The following is a 23,801-nucleotide window of genomic DNA, read 5'->3' as shown; positions in this document are numbered from 1 at the left end:
TTCATTATTTGGAATTCAATACTTTTTTTTTTCTTTTAATTCATACTGTACTTCCATGGCTCTAGCTACTTTACATTAATATTTGGCTAGGTAGCCTTGTATGGTTCTAGGTACTAGCAGTAAGTTTTCAGACCTTGCGCACAGCGCCAGGCAAAGTACAGTTATAGATCCAAATACGGATGGCCAGACAACTCAAATGCAATCAGCCTTCCCACATATGGCCCAGTGCAAGTATTGGGGGCTCCTCCCACTGCCTCACCCCACTCCACCCCATGTCAGGATTATCCAGGGGCCACTAAGGCCTCTGATTCATCCCTTCCCACCTTGGAGTCTAGGTTGAGTGGGGGGAAAAAAAGCACCATGGGTTTGGGAAGATGGTCTGGTCCATGCAGAGAGTGGTCTGGCCCTAGAGTGCAGGGTAGGGGAATGTGGGGAGCCACACATTCTTGTTGGCAAAAATGGTTGTTTTTACTGTGCAATCTCTGCACACGGCACACAAACCCAGGGCCAAGTCCCCAGACAGAGCCTGCTGTCGTGCCTGGAGCATAGGCCGCCATTTTGTTTCTGCAATGTCTTATTGTGTTGAGAGAAGCAAGGAGGGCCAAGGGGCCGAGATGACAATGTCCTTTAGGCCTTCAAATGTTGGGGAGATCGTCTGGCATCAGCAAATCTTGGCAGGCAAGGTGCTTCTCACCAGCAGCCAAGGCTCCAATCCGGGCTCCCAGGCCTGCTGAGGACCTTGAGTCACAAGACCCCTGAGCTGTCACACACAACACCAAGACAGGGAGCTGGCTGGGCCCATCACAGCCATGGCCGGAGCAGGAGTGAGGTAACAAGGCTGGGCAGAGAGGTGGGAGGGGGAGCTCTCTACACCATGTGCAAATTCCTGCTCCACATCAGGGAAGCAGGGGCGTTGAATGATGGCCTTCCAGAAAAACACTCCTCTTGGACTCAAAATGCATCTTCTGGAAGAAGACAGAGGTGGAAGGGAGTAGGGCCAGCCTGCTGGAAGTTGGGGGATGAGGGTCGAGGATGTCAATATCAAGGGGTAAATGGGATGATTGTCCCACAGCCTAGAGATGGGAGGAGCAGGGAAAGAGTCAGAAGAACATCCTTGAGATTCCTACTAGAGTAGGCAGGTGGGGTCTAGGGGTATAGGGAGGGAGACCACAGCCCTGCCTCCTGGGAGAAGAGAGAAAAGTGCTATTTCTCCTGGGGGCCCTAGTGGGAACAAGCTATCTTTGAAAGCCCTGAAGAGCTACAAAAGTGTCATGGTATGGCACAGAAAGGACCCTTCGGAGACTGCAAGCAATCCAGAAATATTCTTCCTTATTCATTTCTCCAAGATCTGATCCTAGAAATGCTGTTTGCAAAGGCAATTTGTACAGTCCAAATGGGAGTGGGAGACAGGGACATGGAAATAATCCACTTCTGAGATAGCTTTCCTTGAAGTCTCTTGGTCCACTCCACTCCTTGCAATCCTAAATTCTTATTGCCAGTGCCCCAAACAACCCAAGCCTTTAGCCAAGCCTCATACTTCAACCAACCCCAACAAGGATTTGGTTGTGCCAAAGAGAAAAGTTAGAACAGGAAATGGCTTTTTTCCACTGACTCCTCTGTCCACGAGGAGGAAGGGTATAGAGATGAAAGGCTTCAAAGTGCCAAAGATGGCAGATGAACTCAGTTGAAGATGGTGCTCTTCTCACCATTATCCTTCTCCTCCCAGCTTCGAGAGGGTTCAAAGAAAGTTCCATTCTCAGACTAAAACTAGGCCAATAAAGAAACACCCTATTAGGTTAACACTGAGCAATACTCTCTCTGCCACTGGGTTTCCCTAGCCCTCTTAGCCCCTAAGAAAAAAAAGTTTAAATACCTTGGGTTTCTTGGAAACCCACAAACCACCCTACTGCCTACTACATACCAGAGAAGCTCTACCTTCCAAGACTGAAAAAGCTCCATCTTTCCAGGTTCTGGCCTAACCTCCAAGTCAAAGCCAAAGCTAGAGCCTGCCTTAGGATTAATCTAGCCCTGCCCACTCCTGTTACAGGAGGGTACTGAAGCTCAGCAGCAGAGGGCGACTTGCCCAATGACACAGAACAAGTCCAGTTCTCTTGCTGAGAGTGTCAAGCTGAGGATCCTGCTAGTCTTGGATATTGTTCCCTTGTCCCAGGGAGGTGCACAGGAAGGGGAAGAAGGCTGCAGACACGACTGGCCTCTCTGAGGCCAATCTGGCAAATACCTTCGCTGTAAGTTGGAGTGGAAGTTGAGACCCTGTAGCTGTGCTTCAACAGGTGAGAAACTCTGCCCTCTCTTTAGAATCGAATGAAATCCTCTCAGAAAGACTTCTGTGTGACCCCAGCATTCTCACGTCAAGAGAAACAGGCAAAAAAGGAAAAATCTTTATCTACAGTTGTGTTGTATCTGTATATTTATAGATATAGATATCACTGACTGGAGCTTTTCTTTTGCAAGTTATTGACTAAGGAGGAAGAGATTTTGCAGGGGAGTGAATAGTTTTCCCCCAACCCTGATTTAAAAGCCAAAACAATTGTTAGAACAAAGAGTTCATGAAAGAGCCATGACTCTTAGGGGACGTTCTCTTGGTGTGCACAATTTTTCTCCTGGGTTCAAATCGCCAGAAAAAAGGAGGGTTCCTCAAACAGCCTAAGTTTCCCTCTTCCTTGCTCCTCCTCTGATTGATCCTGAGAGTTAAAGCAAAAGCAATGAACTCTCTGGTCAAATATGCTTTGGTCATTTTACTCTCAGCAATGAACCCCCTTTAAGTCACCCTAAAGTGTCCATGGCCTCTTTAGTGGTCACATAACTTAAATATAAATAATGCATGGAATAAATTTAAGAATTCACAATTGCTGCTTGCCAGAGTTTTGGGGAGTAATGTTGGCTTTGGCTACCCTAAGGGGGAAAATTTCTATCCATCCGCACCATTCCTCATTTATTGGCTCAGGGCTCAAGGGCCCTGACCCTCACCAATGTCTTTCTCTGAAAGTCCTGGACAAGAACTGAGGGGTAACCAGCTGCCATCTGGGCATATGCATCCTTACACTGATGGTTTTCCTCACCTCTACTTTTCCAGAAGAGGGATATCAATGCTGGCTGACCACCCAGAGCCTTTCCATTCTCTTTCTTCAGAGGATGACCTGGGAAAGAATCCTCAGGCTTTCTCATTCTGCTCTTGAGGAAAAACCAAGGCCTTATTCTTAGACAGATGGAAAGGTCAACAACTAGAATGGCCTGAAATGCTCAGGCCATTCTAAGAAAGGGATCTAACTTTCTGTTTGGGCTAAATTACAGAGAAAACCTAATTTTGGAACAAGAGATGGAACAAGCTTGGAAGCTCTTCTGGCCAAACTGGCTATAGTTCTTAAATGACCAATTTTCCATAAGCTATGCTCAGGACTGGCAGGACTCCCCTGGTCATCATAAGGAGAAACAGAAGTGAATGTATGAAGGATGAAGAACGTGCCCAGAAAGGGCTCATGAGTCCAGAGGAAAGCATGGGCCCTCGTGGATCAACTCTGAAAAGGTGCTAGCTAGCTCATGCTCCTTAACTACCATCTTCTTTCTACTCCATAGTGACCTCATTACCTCTCTGGGGCCAGGAACCAGGGAAGGATTTGCACCCAAACCCACCAGAAATCCCACTCCCAAACCCAAGAATCTCAGGATTGCAGTGGCGAGATACGCCTACCTATTTCTTGCCCAAGCAAATGCACCCTTGCCAAATCCTTCTCTCTCATGGCCTAGATGTTCTACCACACACAGTGTCTTCGTCATCTCAACTGATTAAGGCTTATTTTTACCAAGAGTAAATGATGTTCATAACTCACTGAGTGGCTTGGCTACTGGTGCTCCCTACTCACACAGTATTCTAGGGCAGACCCTGCAATCCATAGGTTGCTAGGGTGATCTCTCTCTCAAACCCTCGAGGGCCTAGGACACCCTGTTTCATCCAGAAAAATCAAACTCACAGCTCAAAGTGAAAGAATTAGAGCCACAGACCCAACTTGTCTCTAACCACTAAAAGGGGTTTAACAAGGTCAAAAAATGTTCCACCCTGGCTAATAAACAATGTGCTCTTAGGGCACAGAGAAACAATAGGACTTTAGGCACTAAAAAGTGACACTTCACCCAGATCCAGCCTGGGTGAAGACCAGAGAGAAAGGGGGTGGGAGAATTACAGATTCCCAGCCCTTATTAGGTCCACACCCTACACAGGTCAGAGCAAGGTGCAGGGGTGATTGAGGAGAAAACCCTTCAGAATGCAGGCGCTCAGGAGCCTGCAGCTCCCAAGCACGATCCCACAAATGCAGCCTTGCTAGCTTTTCACAGTCCTCTCCACCTGGCTCCTAGCATGGGCCATATCAATGGCCTCCTACGGGAGAGTTTACACTGGGCTCCTGCCCTTGATGCTTCTGTGTCCAAGAGAACACCTGGGGAAACGTGAGGGTAGGGAAGAACAGATTCTTGTTTATTTTGGAAACAAATCAAAAGGGGATTGGGGGATGAAGCACCTTAAGCAATGCCCCCTTGAGACTTCTTTCAAGACCCCAAGGGTCTTCACAGGCATAACTTTGGCTCAGTGGCATTTCCCTTCTAAGAGCCAAGAATGGCCAGCAAGGGAAGGGGTGAGGAACAGAGGATGGGAGGAGGAGGATCAGGGGAGGTCGGTGCTGAGAGGTGGTCCCTGCCCTCCTCGGCCCCTCCACCGAGGGAAAACGCTGCTCCGGCCAGCACAGGGGGCGGGAGGTCCCGCTCCTTCTCCCGGGTACATAGGCATTATCTCTTTTTAAAATCTGTATATAATATATATTTATATTCTGTATATATATATATTCATATATATATATTTATAGGGTCTATGTACATGTATTGCACAGGCCTCTTGCAGCCACCCCTGTTCCTGCCTTGTCAGTGATAACGGTTCCTCTTCTCTTCGCTTTCGGATGTGTAGTCCCGGGACCTGATGCCGTTCTGAAGATTGATGAGTGAGTCCTTCATCTGCAAGACAGGGTACCCCACCCCAGGCCCAGGTTGGGCTATCAGTGGGCTTCTCCATACAGCAGCACCTGCCACAGGGCTACTCTAAAGTCCGGAGGGTTTCCAGGGGCGCAGTCTTGGGTAGGGACAACTAAGACAGCATTGGAAAGCCCTTAGGTAGATCCTGCCATGTCTTGGCGATTTGTGACCCTCAGTACCACTGAAATGAGAAACTCTTCTCTAAGCATTTTTGGCTGCTGTGCGGAGCCACTTTAGACTAACACTTCCTTAACATGGATTCAGAACATTCTGTCTCCTGTCTTTGTACGTTTTGCCACCCTGTTCTTTCAGCCTTGCCTCCTCCAATCTCACCCTTCTGTAAAGGCCCAGAACAAATCCAGACTGTCTCTGGCTTACAATCGTCTTTCTCCTCCAGGCCTCATGGGATGGAGCCTACATAGGGCAGTTCCAGTGGGGAAATCAGAAGGGGTCCATCACACAATAGCATCCATGAGGCTATGAATCTGACAGCCCAAGTCCCAGTGAAGGGGAACCACCTTGAAACAGAATTCTAGAGTTGGAAGGACCGGGAATATAGCTCGGTGGTAGGGTGTGCTTGCCTAGCGGGCACCAGGCCCTGATTTCAATCCTCAGAACCAGAAAAATAAAAAATGAAAAATCTAGAATTGGAAGCGATCCCTGGGGTGTCCATTCCAAACTGCCTCCCATTTAATTTTTACATTCCTTGTCCAACATCATCTTGTGATTCTTAAGCTCTTTTAATGTTGGAACCTCAGTCCTCCAAAGCAGCCCACTCCTTTGCTCTAACCATGAGGAGTCTGTAGATGACTCAAAAATTTGACTCCTTGTAACTTGTAGCCCTAACTCAGACCTCTGGAGTTTTACATGTAAACTAACCATTCGCCTCTTGATCCCGATGTCTGGAAACTGGTGTGCTCACGTTGCCCCCAGAAATGCCCTCCTTAAATATAGCTCCAGAGCTACACCTGGTATTCTAATAAACATGCTAAACTGGGTCTTATTAATTGTATTGAGAGTATCTCTCCTTATTTCAGCACAAAACCAAGCTATAAAGGGGAAGTAAGGTTTGATGTTAGTGAGTGTCTTCCAGGTGCCATCAAATTCTGATGGCAGTTTCTCTGAGTTACAGACACAATCCCTATTTTATAAATGAGGAAACTGATGCTATGTTAACACCTCTTGCTCCAGGTCATAAAACTAATTAGAGCAAAGCAGGGATTCCAGCTCAGGGCTAGCTAAGTACAAAACATCAGAATGACACCTCTTTGGGAATAGAAATTTTAATGTAGCAGGATAAATTCTAGGTCTATTATCTACCTAATTCTCTTGATAGCAAATGTAATTCCTGCAGTCTTGACAATGCCCTGGGGGCATTTTAAAAGATTCTTAAATTTTTCTGGAGGGAAGAAGGAAGCTCCTTCTCCCAAGGAAACTAGGCTAATTATTGATTTTTTTTTTTTTTTTTGCCATAGGATGATTTTCTTAAAACAGCTGGATTTAGGTTTTCTGAGGAAAACAGGCAATAGTTATCTTCTTAGTACAGGGCCTTTGAGGGTCAGAGAGGGGGTGGTATAGACGAAAAGGAATTAGACATGTCCTCTGGGAAGACATGTAAAAGGGGAGTTTGTTGTTTTAATGCCTGTTCGATGACTATAGGTTACCAAAATAAGTAAATAAATAAGTACTCCTTCCATCTAACCTACAGCCTTCTTGCTGCAAATCCAATGTATTTTTTTTTTTAATTGTTATTTTGGGGAATGTACCTCTGTTTCCAATAGCCTATTCAGGAAGGGCTTTAACATTAGAATAGTGAATGGCCAGGGAGAAGAATGAAGGAGAGGAAAATATCAGTGGGAGGCTGGTGATAGAGGTGGTGATGTTTCTCAGAGCATAAAGGAAGGATCTTGTCTCCTGCCAACTAGGGGAAGCTGAGAGGGCGGGCATCTCACCTGGTCTAGGAGCATCACTGAGGATTTGATGATCTCCCTCCACTTTTGGAGCTCAGTATCATGGTACTTTTGTTGGGACTCTAAGAGCTGGGCCCATTCTGTCTGAGACTGGGGTAACCTGTGGGGTAGAAGAAGGGGTGCCCCAGCAGCTGGAGTTATGCTCAGCGGACTCTCCTGTGTTCCCAGACCCCTAAAGGACAGAGAGTCACATCAGAGTGCTTTGTCCTCTGCTTCCTGCCTCTGAGTCCCCAGTGCCCCAAATTGGAAGTAGATGAAAACTATAGGGATAACCCAAAGGGTTGTCTCCTGGGCAAGGGCAATGGGGCATTCAGTCCCAGGGAAGGCAGGAGGCAGGACTCAGCCTGGGTGGGGTAGAGTTGGGGCCAGGAGAGGGTGGAAGCAGGATTACCTTTCTTGGAGCCTTAGACCCTGCCAGGCAGTGAGGGTCTGGGTGGTATATTCCAACATCCAGAGCTTGTAGAAGAGCATCATGTTAAGGATGACCAGCAGCACCAGACTAGGAGGGAGACATGGGGGACAAGCAATGACAATGAGACGGAATAGGAGCTAGGGATCTCCCCCATCCCAGAGGCTTCTGTGCCTGCCCAGTGGGTCATCCAAAGCATTGCAGCAAATGAGTGAGTGAGCCAGAGGGATGCAGTGAGTGCGGGAGGAGAGAGAGAGAAGCGGCCTCATCTGGAGGGGTTGGGGCACAGCACTGAAGCCATGGAGAGAGGTATGGTGTGAAGGCATCAGGAAGGGAGGACACATAGACACCCGGAATCTGGGTGCCTGTGGGAAGAGATGTAAGGTGGAGTGGAAAAAAGATGAGGGAGTAAAGGGAGTAATCATAGAGCCAGTACCTGAAACAGATCCTAATGGGAGCAAGGAAGAAAAATGGGGAGGAGGAAGAGGTTAGAAACAGGAGTGTGGAGAAGGAGGAAACTGCACCTGAACTGAGCCAGACAGCAAGTAAGCCTATGTGAGTAGGAAATACTAGCAGCAAAGACATGACAGATGAGGAGACCCAGCAAGGAAAGAGCAAGAGAGCATAGCACAGTGACCCTTGGTATTTTGTGGGTGCTGAATTAAGAAAAGATTCTCCCCATGGACCCAATGTTAGGACACAAATGAAGGGTGGAACTGAAGGAAGAAATTCAGTGGGATCTCCAGCTCTTCCCAGATATGCCTTACAGGTGCGACCGAACTTCCCCGAGGCTGCCATGTTCCCTCCCCGCACCTGCCATGCTCCAGAAGGGACCAGTTGAGGCCTCCCAGAGTCTGGGTCAGAGACAGGGAGGAGTGAGGATAACTAGGGGATGGAGGGCCCCGTGGAGAATGGAGAGTTACAGGGACACTGTGTAAATTGTCTTCTCTTGGCCTCCATGGCTGCCTGAAGGTCATTTTGTGACAGAAGCTCATAGGATGGAGAAAGACAGGTAAAGAGAGGACCCATAGATATTGAACACTGGGGACAAATCCTGGCTCAACCCATTATTTCTTAACTTTTAATCAAACTTCTTAGCTTCTCTGAAACCCAGTTTTCTCAATCAGGACAATAATACCTACCCCACTGGGGTTGATCCATGAGTGAAATGTATGTCAAAAACACTGACATACAGTAAGCCCATCACAAGGGGTGGCTCTTACCATGAGAGGAGGAGGTATAGATACACATAGGAAGAGAGAAGAGGACAAAAAAGGAAAGGTAAAACAAATAGGCAAAGAAAAGAACGGCAAAGGAAAAAGAAATGCTCAGGCTAGCTAGACCTTTCCATGTGTACCTGAGGGGGAGTCTGAACACCAGTGAGAAACTGGTGTTTCTGGCCTTATGGAACTCTGTCTTCCTTCAAGTGGTTGCTGCAAATCCCTGGAGGTATTCTGAGTTCTACATGAGAGCTTTTAAATTCTGTGCTGCATTTCAATAATCCAGTCTTTCCATATATTAGCACACACTGGATCATCTGAACGCCCACCTCTTCAAGTGCCGCACATGATCTTCCTGCCTGCGTGTGGGTTACTGTTTATAATTCTGACTGTGCAAAGTAAAGGTCAAGGGACACCCCCATGTGCTGTCTAGCTGGAGGTTCTGCAGTGGTCTAAACAGAGAAAAGAGGTGGGAGGCTGAGTCACAGCACGGCAGGTGGATGGTGGCAGGAGTCTGCCAGACACGGGGACAATTGGTGCCATGCCAGTCTGTTTCACATTCTGGCTGGCTCTCACCAGACCCTAAGCCTGGTTCCTATTATGTTCAATTAGAAGTCTGATTATTATCCTAAACAAACAAAGCCCAGAAGCTAGTTAATATCATGCTAACTGATGAAGTCAAGTCAAAATGCAGAGACAGCTTAACTCCAGGACTAGATGTTGTGGTTTTCCATTTAATAAAATCCAATACCAGACATACAGTTTTAAATGAAAAATGCCAGAATCACATTAAATTAGTGTTGCTAAACGTGAATCTCACTGGTTACAGTTGTCTTTGAACTTAATTTTTGCAATGATGTCTTGGTTTCTTAGAGTCAAAAGACTACTTTTATGTTATTCGTTCAAGAAAGGTTTCTAAGAAGGTTCCTCATGTTCCTCAAGGGGTTTTCTCCTGTCAGCAGTCCCCAGTCCCCTGCCTCCATAACATACCATACATTGCATGAATGGTGTCATTTGCACCCATGGCTTTAATGCCAGGGAAAATTAATCTGTGGCTGCAGCCTACAGTTGTCTCATAACGCCAGGTCCATATCTACAGGTACCTGGCATCTCCACCTGGATAACCTGAAGTATTCTGACATACGTGGAGCCAAAAAGTGTCTTTTCTGACATCTTTCCACATTTCTATTAATGATACAACCAATTACATTTCCTTGAATCAGGAGCATATCAAAAATATAACCAAATGGTTAATGAGTCTTTCTCTTCTGGAACCTCTCAGATCTAGTCCCTCACCTCAGTCTGACAGACTCTCTCACTTATATCACTGTGATTTACTCTAATGGACCTCCTGCCTCCAATCTTTTCTTCTCTAATCCATTGGCCATATTGCCATAATATAAATTTGACCATGTTTTTTTGTGGGTTTCCTCTAGATTTTCCTTGAAGATAACACTGTCCAAATGGCTCTACCTTCCTATTTCAGGAATGGCTCAGGAAGTTATAGAAGCAAAATTAAACTTGAGATGGTCAGGTGCCCAGTGCTCAATAGAACCCACGTCTGGGTAGCTGTCATGTTTCCCACCCACCCCCATGGCACCTACACACTCTTATATAGCCCACCCCCACAAGGAAGGGGTAGGATGCCAGGCAATGGCAAGCTGTCCTAGCTGCTTCCTGCTTGAAATGGTTTAAAAAAGTCCTGGGCAAATGATGGCATACACTTGCCCATCAGATTGTTAGTTGCGATCTCCCATCTTATGTCTTCACTTGTTTCAACTTCCCACCTACCTAACTCAGTAACTTTTTATGCAAGTTATTGAGCCTTTGGTTTCATAATGTCATAGCAATTATAAACCATGTATATTAAAATAAGCATCTACTTTTCCTGTGCTGTAGTCACTGATTTCCTCTGGCTGCCCCACCAAAGCATGGGCTCCATGAATACATGGTTCTAGTGCTTGATACAGAGCAAGCAGTCAGAACATCTCTTGCAAATGACTGGATGCCTAAAGTGTTCTGTAGTCTCTCTATGTTAGCAGTTATCCTATTGTGCAGAATTCCAAATGCCCTATCTCTTTCACTCACTGAGTTCCTCAAGGGCATGGATGCTACATACATACAGCATTTGTTTCCCCCTAGAAGACCAGCATTAGTGCTGAGTAAAACAGAGAAAAAAGAAGCAAAGAGGTAAGAAATGACAGATTAAGTAACTGATCCAGGCAGAGAACAATGGAGGATTAAAAAAAAAAAAAAAGTAAAAGAGAAAGAAAGAAAAGAGAAAAAAAAAAAACAGGGGAAAAGGTACTAAATAAATGCTTTGAGAGATGGGAGATGATTTTCCTGCACCAGGCAGGAAAGGAAAGGCATTGGGGCAGGGATGGGAGGACAGCCTAGAGTTCCTTACACACAGCTGATAACCAGCAGCAGCTTAGAAACACTCTGCAGGTGGAAACCGTTGGGAGTGTCTTCGGGAATATGCCGTGTCTGCGTGGAACCTGTGGGAGAATAAATAGGCTGTCATTGGCATGGCCCACAAGTTTCCTAACTGCTGACATGATAATGGTCAGGCAAGAAACATCAGGGAGGGGTCCATGGTGCTGCTGATGGGTATAGTGGCTATGCCCAGCTCTGCAACAGGAGATAAGCCCCTCAAGGGCAAGGTCCGGGGTTGGTTCAGGTAAACACTGAGCAAATGAGAAAATCAATTTTCTCATTTGTGTGGCTAAAATATAATAATGTAGGACAGTGGTCTTGGCCTAAGGAAGAGGAAACAGCACTGGGAAAGGACTAGATGCAGCTGCTTCCAGCCCTAAATTCCTGCATAACACAATGCTGGGCAAGTCACGCAACCTGAGAATCAGTTTATTAAAATGCAACAGTAGTTGAAATTTTCTGTGTAATACATATATACCCATGGGAGTGCTCTGGGCAAGACTAAGGGACATGGAAGACTGGCACTCTCCTCTCTTCCTCCGCCTCCTTCCTTGTCCCCATGCAGCGCTGATGAACTCACAGTTACATGTGGAGCACGGTTTATGAAATATGGCATTCATCACTCTCTAGGCCCCTTATCACCCCAGGTTTCCATGACTGAGTAAAGATATGAGGCTGTGAAAGGCTGGATGGGAAGAGGAAGAGCTACCAGGGGAGTGCACAGCCTGGGTGGGCAGACCCTTGACTATTTTGGACTCCTTGACCTTTGTAATATGAGTTCATCTCTAGGATCTGGGTTTCAGCTTCTTCTTGGTGTATTTCCCAAGAATGTGGAGGCTGCATACATGAGCCTACACAGGTAGCTATGGAGCTTAGGTGTCATAAGCCCAAAGGCAACGTTTGTTAAGCAGAGTACATGTAAGGGTTCAGTGAAGCTGAGGAACTTAACTGGCAAGGAGAAGTAGATGGAGCATGAGAAGCCTCAGATTTAGTGAGTTACACATGAATCATACAAATTATACCCAAGGTGCAAAAGGAGTGTCATGTGCCCTGGCAGGGGCATGTAGCTCAAAACCCAACCCACACCACTGTCCCCAACTGGAACAAACCTGCCACGTGCTTGATCCTGTGGCCCACGTCTTCATCGGTGGGTGTGGTGACGGGGCTCATTACTTCTTCCAGGTGAGGTACCCGCAGGTGGGCATGGGGACGCTTTCTCCTCCGCACGGTCTGGGGCTTGCTGGCCTTCTCCTTGGGAGACTGTCTGTGCATCTCAGCCAGGTAGGTACTCTCCGTTTTGGTTAACTCACTCTCTAGCACAGACAACAGGGCCACATCAGAGGCCACCTTCACATACCTGCCTCCAGAAGGAGTACAGGGAAACATTTTTCCTACATTACCCTCCAAAGTTGGCCAGGTGGGTACAGTGATCCTCATGGATACCAGTGGGAGGCATTTCTGGATCCTAACCCTGCCCAAACCCCTCTTCTGGATTGTTCAGTAGAGCCATGTCCCAATGTCTACATCCACATGTGTGTAATTTGGGGCATATTACACACCTTCTAAATAGATGCATCCATAGGCAATTTTCAGATCCTTCTCATAACACAATTACTACCAGTATCACTAGATTAGGGGTTCATGTCAGGGGGATATTATAGCTGCCTTAATGCTCTCACAAAATGACAGACTAGTCTCTTGAAAAAATGCACGCATTTCACATACATGCCAAATTTGGTATCCATTTTGGGGGGGCGAATATGAAGATCACACAAAACTACTCTTGTTATCTCAGTTTCTCATTCCCCTGAATGGTGACAACCATACAGGTCACCCAGGTCCTGCAGTTCAACCAGCAACAATGAGGGTAGTACCCACCTAAATGGCGGAAGTAGTCCTCCAGCCCACTCCAGAAGTTCTTCTCGATAAAGGTTTTTACTAACCCCCAGGGCTGTTTCCGGTATCGCAGCTCTGTAGAGACCCTGAGGGACAAGCCAAAAACAAGACAAGTCATTTCCTAGGTGGACCCTCCTCTGCCAGGAAAGGTAAGTTCATGTTTAAGGCAAAGGCAGTTTCACGTTTGTATTGCACTTGACATATTCAAAAGTCCTTTCATCTCCATCGTATCTCATATCTCCTTGGCTATCCTCTGAGGTCACTGGGATTTATTCTCATTTTATAGTTGAGAAAATTGAAATTGAGAATATTTAAGCAGGTCAAAGGCTAACAACAAGGGCTTCAGACTCCAAACCCAGAATTCTTTCATTTTGCCACATTGCTTCCATCCAAGGCGCCTCCAGATGGGTGCCAAGCAGGCTGCCAGCTAGCCAAGGGACTTCAGAGCTGACGTTGAGCCCTTCAAACATAAGTCAGGCTCTGGGGTCTCATTACTTCCACCTGTAAGAGTGTCTTCTGCTCCTGGCCCCAGTTCCTGCTTCTCCATTGCACCCAAAACCTCACCAGCTCTTACTCTTCTCCAGGTAGTCCCTTCCCCAGTCACTGCTCATGCTATTGCCCCTACCTCTGGAATACTGAGTTCTTTCCCTGCAAACACAGTCTTGCTCCTTTCATTCTCGGTGGGCACGAGCCTGTCAAAAGATTCTCCCAGCTCATATACCCCATGTTTAAGACTACCTGCTCTGCTTATCCCCCTCTGGGATGCTGCCTCCATCCCAGCCTGATGCTCAAGACCTAGTCACTAGATGAAGGATGAGCATTTTCCTACAAAGGTCAAAGCTAGCTCTCTGTGGAGTGCATAGATGGGACATGCATTTGAAAGATCTGAGGAAAGTAGAACTAAGAAACCTAGACTCTTGGTGGGGGTGGGTGGACAAAGGACAGGAGAAACAGGAGAGAGGTGAGAGAAAAGGGAAAGAGAAGGAAGGCTTAGGTTAGGCAAGCAGCACAAACGCTCCTCTCCACGCCACTCGAAAATAAAAGCTACACCTAAGAGGATTAGAAAGATGCAGGGTGTTCCTGAGGTTCAGATGTTGAGCTTTTTCTTTTTTTTTTTTTTTAATATCTTTTTTTTGTTTTGTTTGTTTGTTTGTTTTTAATATTTTATTTTTTAGTTTTCGGCAGACACAACATCTTTGTTTTTTTGTATGTGGTGCTGAGGATCGAACCCGGGCCGCACGCATGGCAGGCAAGCGCGCTACCGCTGAGCCACATCTCCAGCCTAGATGTTGAGCTTTTTCTAACTCCCAAGAAATCTTTGCAGAACCTGTTACTAAACTCCTATTTTATTTGAACGATATCAATGAGTTTCTTGCTCCTTAAAAATCCAAAGAATTTGGTCTATGATACAGGTGACTTTTCAATTAGACAACACACTTCTTATGATTTCAGGGTCTAAATTTCTTTCTCTGAGTGCCCAGAACTCATTCAAACAACACTTCCTGGACTCTTATGAGCATGCCCAGTGCTACAAGCCAGGAATCAGTTTGGGGGTATGGGGTGGAAGGTGCTGGAACTCCTGTTCTTGTGAAGCTAAAAGTCCAGCAGGGGAGGCAAACAGGAAATTGTGACATGGGAAAGAGCCCAGGCTTTTGTTTCTAAGAGCTGAGTTTCAGTGTTAACTGGGAACATGATTCTTGGCAAAGTTATATATCTGAATGTGAGAATAAATCTGCCTCCTTGGGCCATTCTAAAGATTCTAATGAATGTAGTTAAGGTGCCTACATGGTAACATGTAAACCACAGACATTCAATAAACAGTGGTGGTGATAAAGGTCTCATTACAGAGATGTACCGAGTGATGAAGGGATACATGGTGGAGAGAATAAGGAACTGTCGGGACGGGGAGATGGGGAGTCATACAAGGCTTCAGAGAGAAGAGAGAATCAAGAGCCAGCAGGTAGAATCAAGAGCCAGAAGGATCTTCTTTCACCCTAGGGAGCTAATGAACATTGTGTGACATAAAGAACCCATCTGAACCCTCTGGGCCCCACACACCCACCTGAGTCGACTCTTGTTCCGGGCTACGCGAGTGAGTGTGTAGCGATTGATGGTGTAGAAGTAGTCGTGGTAGGGCACGTCGTGGGTGAGGACCTCCGCGTCTACCACGTAACATTCGCTCTCCTGGCTCGCCTTGTACATGGTCTGTGGGGAGAAAAAGTTCACTGGCCAACACCGAAAGAAGCAAGAGGAGGAGTGGTTTCTCCCACCTCCCCACCCCACCCACCACCCTGCAACAGAAGATGCAGAACCGTGGGAAATGGTGGCCTCAGAGCTGGCAAGGTGCTGCCATCCAGATGGGTGTTAACACACCTGCACCGAGAACCGTCCCCCGTACACCAGCCCTCACCCTTCACACCAGAGCAGGACTTCCCAGCCCATTCTCCTTTGCCTCTGCCTTCTTCCTGCTCACCTGTGTCTCCCTGACAGTGGCAGTTTTGGGAGCTAGGGGATTGGTAAGGGTGATGGTATAAAGAATCACTCGGCTCTGGTTTCCATTCTCTTCCTTTTTCCATGGATGGAAGATGATATCTGAGGGTGGAGAAGGGCCCTGAAGTGAGGAAGGGAAAGTAGCACTGCTCCCCACACCCGAATCTCCCCATTGAACTCCTCCTTCTGTGCTGACTAGACAGGCCCCCCAAAGGAAGCCAATGGGAGCCTGAGGGCCTGGAGGGAGGGCAGGAGGAGGGGGAGTCAGAGCAAAAAGAGGCTCATTGTAGCATTGCCGAAATTCTACCCAGGGCTCCAGAATGCTGATTGTTCCCTAGGCTGGGGCAGGAGGTCTTGGGGCCACCTGCGGGGGTGCCAGCAACACTGGAGTTACTGTGGCAAGGGCCTGGGATCCCTTGGGAACAAGTCCTTGCCTCTAGGGTTTGACTTCCCGTGTTCTCAGCATGTTCCCTTCTGGCAGAAGGGCTCACAATTACCCCCAATGCTTTTTCTCAGAGCAAGAGGCTTAGCAGTCCTGCTAGGTCGGTGCTATGTCCCTGATGTGGGAAGAAATGTGGAGAGAGAATGAGAGAGGAATAGGGAGGGTCAAAGCATGAACCCCAGAGTCCTAGATATGAATCCTGGCTCTGCCCCTTGTCATTACATTAGGTAGGAGAATAATAACAGCATGGGTTTTAGTGTCCTGAAAGGTCATCATGTGGGGGGAACCTAATACCTTGTACACAAGGCAGGTGTGAGGGCTGAATGAGATAATGCAAGGTGCCTGGCAAAGAGTGAGTAGCTTCCGGTGAGGAAGCACTGCTGCCCTTGACTAGACAGCAAGCCCCATGAAGGCAGAGAGCAGAGATCAAGACGTGTAATAAGTCTTGATCGCTGGAAAGTTCTTGATACTTGAAGGACAAGGGCATAGGTAAAAACAGCACTCAGGGAACAGAGGAAACTAGGGCCCTGAGGGAGCTCCAGCAACACGTAAGGCCAGAAAGAGGGGGTCTGGGCCAGAAGGTACCCTGGAAAGGTGGGTTGCATAGGAAGAGAGGGAAAAGAGGAAGGAGAAGCGAGAGAATGCAGAGGGAGGGAGGGTGAATAGTCAGGGAGGGGCCAGCCCTGCAAATCAGACCAGAGAATCTTCGCTGCTCCATAAAATCCCTCAGGAAGGGCGAGTTGGTGAAGAGAAGGTCATACAGCTTGTCCACACTGAAGTTGAAAACCTCATTCACGTACTGCCGGCCACTCAGGTCTTCATAGAAGGCCTGGACCTCCCCTGCACATAAAAAATTGCCAGGGATTAGAGGAGGATGAGAGAAGGGAGGGGGCCTGAGGGACATTCCCAGAGCACTAATGTCTCTGTGGCTAATGCACACACTGCCACCAAGGGTCAGGTAGGCTGAGCCCATGGCCTCTGTTTATGACTTTGCTTCTGTCAAGCTGGAGACACACACTCTTTACTTTAGTTGACACACTTTCCATTCATCCTTTGCAAAGAGTTTGGAAATGTATTATAGTCACAGGTCACTTGACTATAGGAAATGGTGTGAGAAATGAGCCATTCGATGATTTGGTCTTTGTACAAACTAGGACGCTCCAACACCTCTGTGCACTTTACCCTGAGAAGGCCTTTGTATATGTAGCCAGTGTTACTATGGGGCAACGTGGTTGTATGTGGTTCTACGTTTTCAAATCTCCCTAATCAAGTGGATCTCAGACTAAAATTCAAACAATTGACTACTTTCTGAGGATGTCTGAATCCTAAAGGATGGGTTACTCAGAGTCTATAAGTTAGGCACAATTAACAACAAATGACAGAGTAACCACTAGCACAGGTGGGTTCTAGAGCTGCTGATAAAGCTAAAAATATCTGTTTATAGAACAGCATCCAAGGCCTGGGTTGACCTGGTGGGCTGTGACTTCTAAATACACAGGCAGCTTATATCCCCCATGATGTCAATACCTCCTCTTTTTAAAAAATCATCATAGATTTATTATAACAACTATATATATATATTATATATATATATATACATACACACACACACACACACACACATATAGATACATATACATATATGTATAGGATATATAGATCAGAATGAGTCAAAGGGACAGACACACAGAGCAAAGTCAAGGAGTGTTCCCAAAGTGATGCTTCCTTGGTTCTCAGGGATGCTGTACCCACCTGGAACATAGTCTGTGACAGACAACATGCAGAGCATATTCCTCTGCTACCCACAGAATCTCACCTGTAATGTTCTGAATTTTTATTGTTACAGAAAAAGGTGCCTGAGGGTACAGGTGAGCCACTAAGTCTACATGCTCCTCCCAAGTCCCCAGCACCCCATAGTCCCTAATGTCTGCACCTGCATGGGCTGACAGGTAATGTCAAGTAGGAGGCTGACATTTCAGGCAGCCCCAGGATTCAGAGAAGGACAATGTTATGGTTTGGATGTGAGGTGTCCCCCAAAATCTCACGTGTGAGTCAATGAAAGAAGGTTCAGATAAGGAATGATTGGATTGTGAGTCTTAACATAATCAGCGAATTAATCCCTGAAGGGATTAACTGGGTGGTAGCTGGAGGCAGGTGGAGTGCAACTAAAAGAAGTGGTTAATTGGGAGCGTGGCTATGGGGTATATATTTTTTATATGGAGAGTGGAGTCTCTCACTGCTTCTTGTTCACCATGATGTGAGCTGCTTCCCCCTGCCACCCTCTCCCACCATGATGTTCAGCCTCACATCAAACCACCGAGGAATGAAGCCAGCCTTCTATGGACTAAGACCTCTGAAACTGTGAGCCCTCAAATAAACTTTTCCTCTTCTATAGTTGTTCTGGTCAAATCCTTTAGTCACAGCAGCAAAATCATATAGGGATAGTGCCTAGGACTATATAGATCAGGCGTTATATTGGCACAGTGGGGAGAATGTTGTGAATGGCACCTCTGGTATTAGGTGGTACCCAACCTGTGCAGGCATCTATCCTAGCCCTGGATCCTAGGTCTGGGTAGGTAAACCAGTCAAAGGTTAGAAAGCCATTGCAGGGGCCCTCTAGGAGAGACTGTCCACAGATGAACAAGTGTACTCATGTCTACTCAGTAGAAATATACTACTACCAATTCAGTGGAAGAAAATCATCAACTAACTTTAATGACTACTGAGAATCTGACTTCTCTTCATGGAATATAAGAAGGATCATGTTCCCAGGTGAGGTCCTGGGAGCGAAGTCTATGTGGGAGCAAAGAAAGAGGCATCTACTTAGAGCAATTAGAGACTATCTTGCTAAGTGCAATAAGCCAATCCCCAAATACCAAAGGCTGAATGTTCTCTCTGATATGCGGATGCAAACACCCAATGAGGGTGTAGAGGGAAGAATAGAAGTTCACTGGATTAGACAGAGGGGAATAAAGGAAAGGGAGAGGGGAAGGGAATAGGAAAGGCAGTAGAATGAATATAGTATAACTTTCCTAAGTTCATATATGAATACACCACCAGTGTAACTCCATATCATGTACAATCACAAGAATGGGAAGTTATGTGTGATATGTCAAAATCACTTCTGTCATGTGTATCTAAAAAGAACAGATTTAAAAATTTTAAAACATATATATCTGTAAAAAAAACAAAAAATAGACTCATCAGAAAGAAGAGGAGTCTCCAAATCCACTGATTCAGCAATGCTTTTCCCTCTAGTCCAGAAGGGTAACTCTAGTCCCCCATAAAGACTTCGTTTAAGACTTCAAAGGTCCACTCTGAACCTATGTTCAAATGCCCACCTTCATCATGAGTGTCTGAAGAGTCACTAAGCTCGGTGGGGATGTCCTCATTGTCATTGAAGTCCAATGAAGGGGAGTTCACGGGCGCGATGATCTCAATCTTTTCCCCGATGATGTTGTCAATAGCAAGCTCTTTCTCCAGAGTCCCATCGCCCTCCAACACCTCCTCCTCCAGGGGCAGGCCATCAAACTGCAGTGGAGACACCACCAGGGACAACCTGCTTGGATCTACTCTCCAAAGGGAGACTGGAGACATGGCTTTGGAAGCCCTTGCACTCCCAACACAGAAGCTAGGTTGGAGTCATATTCTGGGCCTTTGCTCAGCTCTGCTGCAGGAGATGAGTGAACCCAGCACATGGAGCTGCCCTTCTCAGGCTCGCTATTCACACAGCACACTGACCAACAGGTCAGCAGAGGTGGCGCCTGCAGTTCCAGGTCCTTCCTGGAGCCACCCCTCCACCATGCTATGACAATGTCAGCCTGCCTCTAGGGAGAATGCTTTCATTTTCTAACCTCAGAAGGTCCCACAGCCCTTTTTTAAAAGTCACTCTCTCATTAGCACTGGAAGGGAATCAATAAAAATTTTCACATTTTAAAGACAAGCTGAGAGGCAGAAAATGCAGAGTAGGCATCAAATGAATAATGTTTTCCTTTTAAGACCAGCTGGCCTGATCCCCAGCCCACTGGACTATTAGCCTCCCTTCTCCAGGAGTGCTTTCCTGAGGAACTCCACCCCTTCTTCCACCTGCTAGCACATGCCCCAACCTTCTTCCTTCATTAACATTCTATTTTCTGACTATCAATGCCCCAAGGAGAGAGATCTTCTTAAACATCTTTATAGCCTAATAAAAAGCTAGCACAATGGGGAAATAAACCATAGAAGAACTCAATAAATATTAATCTAATGGATAAATAAGCAAATCAACTGTTCTCCAGCTCTATATTCATGAACAACTTTGATTTCTGATCAAGTCAATGAATTAACTATGTACACACATAATACATAAAAGACCTAGAATAATTCTCCACCAGAGGGGAAGACCTGGAGCAGCCCACCAAGAGCCAAGTCCACACAGTGGAGACTTCCAATCTTAGAAGTCAAATCAAATTGTATAAACCAGGCACCTTGAATCCAGTTGCGGACTCTGAGACTATATTAATAGAACATAGAGAACCCATGTACTCCAGCACATCTCCTCAAGTAAACTAACTGCAATGTACCATACCTCCCTCCACCCACTCCCCAGGTTGGGTTCTGATGGAGGTAACTCAGCTAGGAGACACTGGCCACAGGATCAGGTGGGGAGTGTCAGTGTTCACCATCCATACCGATACGGGGGCTTCGCTGCTTCCAGTGGATGTCAGGGTGCTATTGGTGATGGATTTCTTGGGAAGCTGTGGGCTGGCGTCTGGCTTGGTCTCGATGCTGCTTTTGGAAGAGCTGTCATTCACTTCATTCTCTTCTACAGGGATCTCCTCACAGTAGCTGAAGGAGGCGACCAGCAAGATGGTGTCAGCTTCAGTGTCAAGAGTGACAACTACTCTAAGATCCTCACACCTGCCTATTTATCTAAAACTATGGGCCTTCCTGAGTCTTTGATTAGTATATGATCTTTCTTTAACCAAAAATCTGCCCCTTTCATTGCTCTCCTGAGACCTTCTTCCCATCTCACTCCTCCTCTCCCTATATCCTATGTAAAATTTCTGGCTCCAAGCTCAACTTTCCTAGGCATCTTCTTTATATTATCCCTACCCAACAATCACCATTATTCATCTTACCCTATGTTTTGCTCATCAGAGTCCATCCCATCCTGATCATTTGAACTTAATATCTGGGTTCTGAGCAGATTTTATTTCCCATATGTTGCCTAAGATAGGACTCTGGATTCAAGTATTCCTTTAGGGTGCTACACAAATTCTGAATCATAACTAATAAACTCTTCCTTGTACACCTAAGAGGAAAATCTCCTTAAGATAAAGTGGATGCCCTTCTATAGACATTTTAGGAGTATCACAGCAAACTTCCCCCCAAAGAAATAATCCTCATTGGCATTAACATCTGACTCTTTACTATCATTTGGTTGCATAACAACTCTGAGTTAATAACCATGTGCATTTTAGAGATAATCAAATAGGCATTCCCTGAGTTTATGTGATACCTCTATAAAAGGCCAGCATTTGTAACCAAGCCCAGGTCTAAGTACCACACACTCAATACTCTTTCCATTCCTCCAGCCTCTCACACAACCACCCAGCCTCCACCTACCTTTCCAACTTCAAGCATACTTTGTCTCAGTCAACTTGCAGGCTGCCCACCTTTCTTAATCTACCAATAGCATGTGATACTGCGATACCCTCCTTAACACCCTTCCTTGCTTCCATGATTCTAAACTCTTGTAGCATCACTCTTACCTCACTGGAATTTCTTTTAAGATCTCTTGTTCTGCTTCTTCTCACTGAGTGTTCCCAAGCCCAGCCCTTGAACTTCCACTTTTTGGTTTACTTGATTACATGAAGTTTTCACCCAACTTCATGGTTAAAAACTAGTAACTCCTGAGTTTCCAGACTTTCCAGTGAATTCCACACTCATTCCAAATGACTACTTGACCTCTATACGGGGCTAACAGGCATCTCAGTCTCAACTTGCCTAAAACCAACCTTTAAGCTTCCCTCCAAAATTGTTCTGCCTACAGTATTGTTCATCAGTATTGTTCATCTCAGTTTGAGAACAACTCCATCCTCCCAAATGATAATACTAAAACACTCTAAAGCCATCTTTGGTTCCTTTCTGATCCATCAACAAATCCTTCAAAATATATTCAGGAACTATTCGTCACTGTTTCTACTGCTACCTTCCTGGTCTCAGCCACCATCTCTCATCCAAATTATCTAAATTATTCAACAGCCTCTCCACAGGTTTTTCCTCTTCTGTTTGTTTCCCTTCAGCATATTTAACACAGAGGCCAGAGTGATCCTCTTAGAATGGTAAGTCAGACCTTATCCATTATCTATTCCCAACCTTCCCATCCCACTGAACAAAAGCCAATCATCACATGGTCCGAAGTCCATCATTTTCTGCCTCTTCAACCTTCCTAACTTCGTCGCCAACTTATTGGTTCTGCAGCAACAGGCCTGCTGGCTGTTCCCACCCCCACTGCCTTCAGGGCCTGACTCAGATGTACATGTGCTGAGGCCTTCACTGCTTTTGTATCCCCAGGTTCCCTGGGCAGCCGAGCCTCGGCTTCACTCACCCCATCGTGTTGAAGTCATCGTCAGGGGGCACGTAGTCCTCGTCGTCACTGGTCAGGCCCAGCTCATTCCCATAGCACTGGTGTACAAAGTGCCAGAGCTCCTTGGGGCACAAGGGCTACAGGGGAGAAGAGCCACGACTCAGGTCCTTCCTGTGCAAATTCACCTGTTCTGCAGAGGCACTGAGCCAGACTAGCACCCCTAGAGGTAGGTTGTCAAACTACTTGCTGAACTAGAGGACTGCAGGCACCTCCATGACAACCCCATCTGCTTAGGATCTCAGCCTAAGAATGTGGAGTTCAGCAAAGCCAGAAACATGGCCTAGTAGGGCCTGCATGGCCATAGTTAATATAGATGGCGGTGGCTACACTGGGTGGGAGGCTGGGTCAGGGGTTCTCTGTGTACTCTGAGTCCAAGCCAGAAGCTCTGGAATTACTCTGGCCTTAAAGTAACATGGATTTATTCCATCCAGTCCTGGAACTTATCAATATAAGCACAAGGTAGTGTGGTGACTATCTTCCAGGGGCCAGCTGATCCCATTCTGCAAACTTCTGTTGAAGTAATAGACAAGGAAGGCCATGTTTCTGGTTTTATGGCTTGGGAAAACCACTTGGAATGGCTGTCAGAAGCCCATCTGTGGACCAGAAGGGAGACATCCCCTTCTCTTCTACCAGGACCTCTTCCCTCCTATCTTTGACTTTCATGGACACCCTGGGATACATCCGCTGTCTGCCAAACCAAGTCCTAGCCTGCTTTTCCATTCAACTTCTCCGTGCTGCCTTCCCTCACCAGTTCTACCTGGCTCAGCTGGTCTGACCATTGTCAGGACAAGCACAGTCTTCATCATCAGACAGAATTCTTTCTCTGTGTGTCTGTCGGGGGCTGGGATGAGTTAGGGGACTGAACCCAGGGATGCCCTACCAATGGGATCCCCACACTTGAACTAATGAACTATATATATCCCTGTTTTTCGAGACAGGGTCTCCCTAAGTTTCTTAAACTAGCCTCAAACTTGTGATCCTCCTGCCTATGTCACCTAAGTAGCTGGGCTTATAGGTGTGGGACACTGTGCCCAGCTTAGAATTCTTAACAATTATTTTATGAGACATTTAGAAGCTGTAGGGATGTCTTATTTAGAAATAACAGTGGTTGTGATGTGAAAATTCATACCTGCTGTAGGAAACACATTATCATTTTACCATTTTCGATTATTAATAAAGGCAGAAGAACTCAGCTCAAAAAATCCATAAAAACTTAACCAGTCTCTCAGATGAAAAGAAACTAAATAAATTTGCTCAATTTCTTCAGCTG

General features: G+C 46.3%; 1 protein-coding gene across 28 annotated transcripts in view; it reads right to left on the bottom strand.

Moving 5' to 3' along the window:
* The window catches only part of Gramd1b (GRAM domain containing 1B), a 273,207-nt gene that overhangs the window by 36,123 nt on the left and 213,283 nt on the right, over positions 1 to 23,801 (bottom strand). For 19 of the 28 annotated variants that reach the window (XM_078047208.1, XM_078047198.1, XM_078047212.1 and 16 more), the window contains 13 exons: positions 22,493 to 22,608; positions 20,571 to 20,727; positions 19,242 to 19,431; positions 16,597 to 16,740; positions 15,442 to 15,560; positions 15,031 to 15,173; positions 12,951 to 13,054; positions 12,182 to 12,385; positions 11,044 to 11,134; positions 7,399 to 7,506; positions 6,990 to 7,179; positions 4,886 to 5,019; positions 5 to 1,073 (listed from right to left, as the gene is read on the bottom strand). In XM_078047208.1, the coding sequence (XP_077903334.1) occupies positions 4,930 to 5,019; positions 6,990 to 7,179; positions 7,399 to 7,506; positions 11,044 to 11,134; positions 12,182 to 12,385; positions 12,951 to 13,054; positions 15,031 to 15,173; positions 15,442 to 15,560; positions 16,597 to 16,740; positions 19,242 to 19,431; positions 20,571 to 20,727; positions 22,493 to 22,608 (1,656 nt within the window). In that variant the 3' untranslated portion in view covers positions 5 to 1,073; positions 4,886 to 4,929. Of the gene's footprint in view, positions 1 to 4; positions 1,074 to 4,885; positions 5,020 to 6,989; positions 7,180 to 7,398; positions 7,507 to 7,852; positions 7,865 to 11,043; positions 11,135 to 12,181; positions 12,386 to 12,950; positions 13,055 to 15,030; positions 15,174 to 15,441; positions 15,561 to 16,596; positions 16,741 to 19,241; positions 19,432 to 20,570; positions 20,728 to 22,492; positions 22,609 to 23,801 lie in introns of those variants that run through there. The other 9 variants (XM_078047204.1, XM_021728504.3, XM_040285420.2 and 6 more) reach the window with 5 other exon arrangements.

Source organism: Ictidomys tridecemlineatus, chromosome 4 (genome assembly GCF_052094955.1).
Source record: "Ictidomys tridecemlineatus isolate mIctTri1 chromosome 4, mIctTri1.hap1, whole genome shotgun sequence".
NCBI lineage: Eukaryota > Metazoa > Chordata > Mammalia > Rodentia > Sciuridae > Ictidomys > Ictidomys tridecemlineatus.
Note: the sequence above shows the minus strand (reverse complement) of the source record. Positions and strands in the feature narration are given on the sequence as shown.